Genomic DNA, 4,159 nt, shown 5'->3' on the forward strand with positions numbered 1-4,159 from the left:
GCTAGCAGGAAGGGGGGAGCCTCAACCTGCCAGCGGGAATGGGGGAGCCTCGCCATTCCAGCTGGGGCGGATGAACCCCCCCCCCCCCCTGCCAGTGGGAACGGGACAGCCCCACCGTGCCAGTGGGATCGGGACAGCTCCACCGTGCCAGCAGGAACGGGGGAGCCCTGCCATGCCAGCGGTAGGGGGGAGCACCGCCACACCTGCTAGAATGGGGGATGCCCGTTGTTCCAGCGGAAACGAGTGAGCTCCGCCGTGCCAGCGGAAACTGGAGAACCCCGCTGTTCCAGCGGAAACGGGGGAGCCTCACTGTGCCAGCAGGTACGGGGGAGCCCTGCCGAGCCAGCTTGAACGGGGGAGTCCCGCCAGGCCAGTGGGAAAGGGGCATCCCTGCCATGCCAGGAGCAGGGGAGCCCCACCGTGCCAATGGGAAGGGTGGATCCCTGCCATGCCAGGAGTGGGGTATTCCCACCATGCCTGCGGGAATGGGGGAGCCCCCGCTGTCCCAGCGGGAACAGGGAAGCCCAGCCATGCCAGCGGGAACAGGGGAGACCCGCCATTCCAGCAAAAGTGGAGGAGCCCCACTGTGTTTGCGAGAACGGGGAGTCCCCGCCATGCCAGTGGGAATGGGGGAACCCCACCGTGCCAGTGGGAAATGGGGAGCCCCGCTGTGCCAGCGGGAACGGGTGCCCCGCCGTGCCAGCGGGAACGGGTGCCCCGCCGTGCCAGAGGGAACGAGTGCCCCGCCGTGCCAGCGGGAACAGTGCAGCCCCCGCTGTTCTAGCAGGAACGGGGAAGCCTCGCCGTTTGAACCGGAACGGGGGAGCCCCTCCATGCCAGGGGGAAGGGTCATCACCAGCCAGGCCCAGTGGGAGCTGGGAGGACCTTGCCAGTCCAGCGGGATGGGAAGATCCCCGCCCGCTAGCAAGAAGCGGGGAGCCCGCAGAGCCAACAATATAGTGTTCCTCTATCTAGCTAATTTTTAAGTTGTCTTTCATCATCAATAAGAAAATTGAATGCTTTCCTGTCAGAAGTCGAAAAGATTCTTAGTCTCTTTGGAAGGGGAAATATGGAATACCGAAATCGGCTTGAAATTGTCATTTAGCTTCGAGCAGAAATGTTAGAAAGGTTGTAAAGATCATTTTGATCGTTTTATTGATCAACCCAAATTTGCAAGCTTTTATCACAACTTGCCCCTGAGGCCATTAGAAAGAAACAAGATTTGGGTGATGCAGAAAATGTTCTGGTAAAAGTTAAGAGAATTGTTGAGTCTGCAACTTTCAAAGAAAACCAAAATACCATATCAAAAAGGAATCAATGACAAGTGGAATCAGGAAGGCAATCATGAAAAGCAAAACAAAAATCTTGAAGGCCAATAATTAATTTGTTTGAAAGGATTCGGACAAAACGCACAGGAAGAAGAAAGAAAGAATCCGAAAAGTAAAACTAATTATAATTGGTTGATCAGTTTATGATGAGGCGGATTTGAAATGAGAAGTAAAGTTCACATTGTTGAATATCCAAACATAAATATTATACATAATAAGGCGGAAACTGCACAGAAGAAGAGAATATTGAAGGATCAGAGAAAGATCTAAAATTCTTCATTCTAAAGTAAGTTGTTTTTTCTCTCTAAAAGGAAGACACTCCTCAATTGGACGCCTTCCTGTTTTGCAATCCACATCATCATCTGTCGATCTTCAGTGTTTGTGTCATCCATCACAAGTAAAAGTTTTTAAAAGATACAACCAACGTTCCGTTTCCCTTACGGGCTGCCAACGCAAGAGCCCATGGACCGCTTTGTATATAAGCAGGTTGATCTAAATCATCGTTATCAGGAGAGGCAATTGGGTTCAGTTGGGTTCTGTCGTCATGAAACACCCTTAAGATGAACATCTTGAAGGCGTTTCAAAGGCGTGTCAAAGACAAGTTAAACAAGAAGTTCTCCAGCAAGAGGAAAGGAAATGGTCAAACGAATACTCTAAGGAAAGAGTTTGTTGCCCTCATCAGGACCCCTAAAAGATTAATACGTAATCGGGACGTCAAAAAGAAAGTTAGCTTACGGGAAAAGGAGGAAAAGAACGACGGATCCGGCCAATTAAACAATCAACAAAAAAATAGAAGACTGAAGGCGTAAATGAAAGGGTGACACGAAGAGGAGAGGAGATGGGTAGGAGAAAATTAATTGATAAAGATTCTCTTGGAATATAAAGGGTCCAATCAAAGGTAAGCACGAAATTGAACAATTTTTAATTTTCAATTAATAACTGAGCGGGGTACCTACACACACACGCAAACACACACACACACACATATATATATATATATATGTATATATATATATATATATGTATATATATATATATATATATACATATATATATATATATATATGTATATATATATATATATACATATATATATATATGTATATATATATATATATATATTTATATATATGTATATATATGTATATATTTATATATATGTATATATATATATATATATATATTTATATGAATGTGCAGATATGCAGTTTATATATACATACATACATATTCATATATATATATATATATATGTATATATATGTATATGTTTATATATATATGTGTACATATATATATATATATACAGTATATATATATATATATATACATATATATATTTATATATATATATATATATATATTTATATATATATATATATATATGTATGTATGTATGTATGTATGTATATATGAATGTGTAGATATGTATACATATTTATATATGTTTATATACACATACATACATATTCATATATATATATATATATATATATTTATATATATATATATATATATAATTATATATATATGTATATATATACATATATATATATACAAATTTATTTATGTACATGTGTGTATATATATATATATATATATATGTATATATATATTTATTTATATATACACATATATATATATATATATATATGTGTGTATGTGTGTGTATGTGTGCGTATCTGTGAATGTGTATTTGCTAGCTATCATTTTCTTATCTGTTACTGTTTTGCTATGTTCTGTGCTAAATTATTGAGGGAATAAAATATAGAAGTGGGTTTTATATAATTACGTTTGATATATATAGCGAACCATAACAGACAGCCAGTAGAGAATTGTGATACTTGATCTTTCCCATTCGTTTCCTTGAGATTAAACTAACTAGTTTAGTTTCAAGTCCTCTAAGATTAAGACATTTTTGATGGATGTTGATGCTAGATGTTAGACCCAAAAGCTCATAAGTTATCTGTTATCTTTTGCAAGTTAGTATATTATATATATATATATATATATATATATATACTGTATATATACATATATATACACATATATACGTATATATATATATATATATATATAAATCCACACAAAAAAAATTAAATATTTCTTGTAAAAATGTACACAAAACAATATAAATAAGTCCACTCATATATATATATATATATATGTTATATATATATATGTATATATATATATATATATATATAAATCCACACAAAAAATAAAAAATTAAATATTTCTTGTAAAAATGTACACAAAACAATATAAATAAGTCCACTCATTTCTTCTTAAGACCTCTGCAACTAAATTACATAATACCGAAAGCGAAAAAAAAATCATAACATCAGTTTTACACAACCTCGTCAATAACCTCCCTCTGGTTGTGGGCAATACGGGCTTTTTCACGTTGAATCACATCTCTCCAATTGCCTTCTTTTTTATATCGTCAGCTCATTAACCTGATCAGTTACCTTTTTAAAAATAACTTGTTATGCATTTTCACGTTCTCCCCTTTTTACAATTTACAAGCCACTTTTTTCTCCTTTCCTTTATTCGTGAATAACTTATAAAGTTTCTCTTTTCTGTTATACAACTGCACCTTTGATAATATACATATTCCCTTAATCCTCATTATTTAATGGATTCAAATTAATGTTTGCTAGAATGTTTAGAGAACTGACCAACCTAAATTCAAAGGAGGAAAACTCGTGTTGACTCTTTGTCCCATTTTCAAGCTTAAGACAGAACTCTTAAAAAGCTCTTCAAAAAGGTTATTCTCTTAGTATAAATAGGCATTGTAGGGCTTGAACATTTGTTTTCCAAATTCAACT

At 37.2% G+C, this 4,159-nt stretch overlaps 1 protein-coding gene across 1 annotated transcript; it reads left to right on the forward strand.

The window, feature by feature from the left end:
- The first annotated feature begins 218 nt into the window (after positions 1 to 218).
- LOC137644531 (cuticle collagen 2-like) lies at positions 219 to 986 on the forward strand. The gene has a single exon (XM_068377497.1). The coding sequence runs from the start codon at positions 219 to 221 to the stop codon at positions 984 to 986; it is 768 nt and encodes a 255-aa protein (XP_068233598.1).
- Positions 987 to 4,159: the final 3,173 nt, after the last annotated feature.

The sequence above is a fragment of the Palaemon carinicauda genome, chromosome 7 (genome assembly GCF_036898095.1).
Source record: "Palaemon carinicauda isolate YSFRI2023 chromosome 7, ASM3689809v2, whole genome shotgun sequence".
NCBI classification, from domain to species: Eukaryota; Metazoa; Arthropoda; class Malacostraca; order Decapoda; family Palaemonidae; genus Palaemon; species Palaemon carinicauda.

Coding starts and splice junctions, on each gene's coding strand:
- LOC137644531 (XM_068377497.1), top strand. CDS start 219: ATGCCCGTTGTTCCAGCGGAAACGAGTGAGCTCCGCCGTGCCAGCGGA.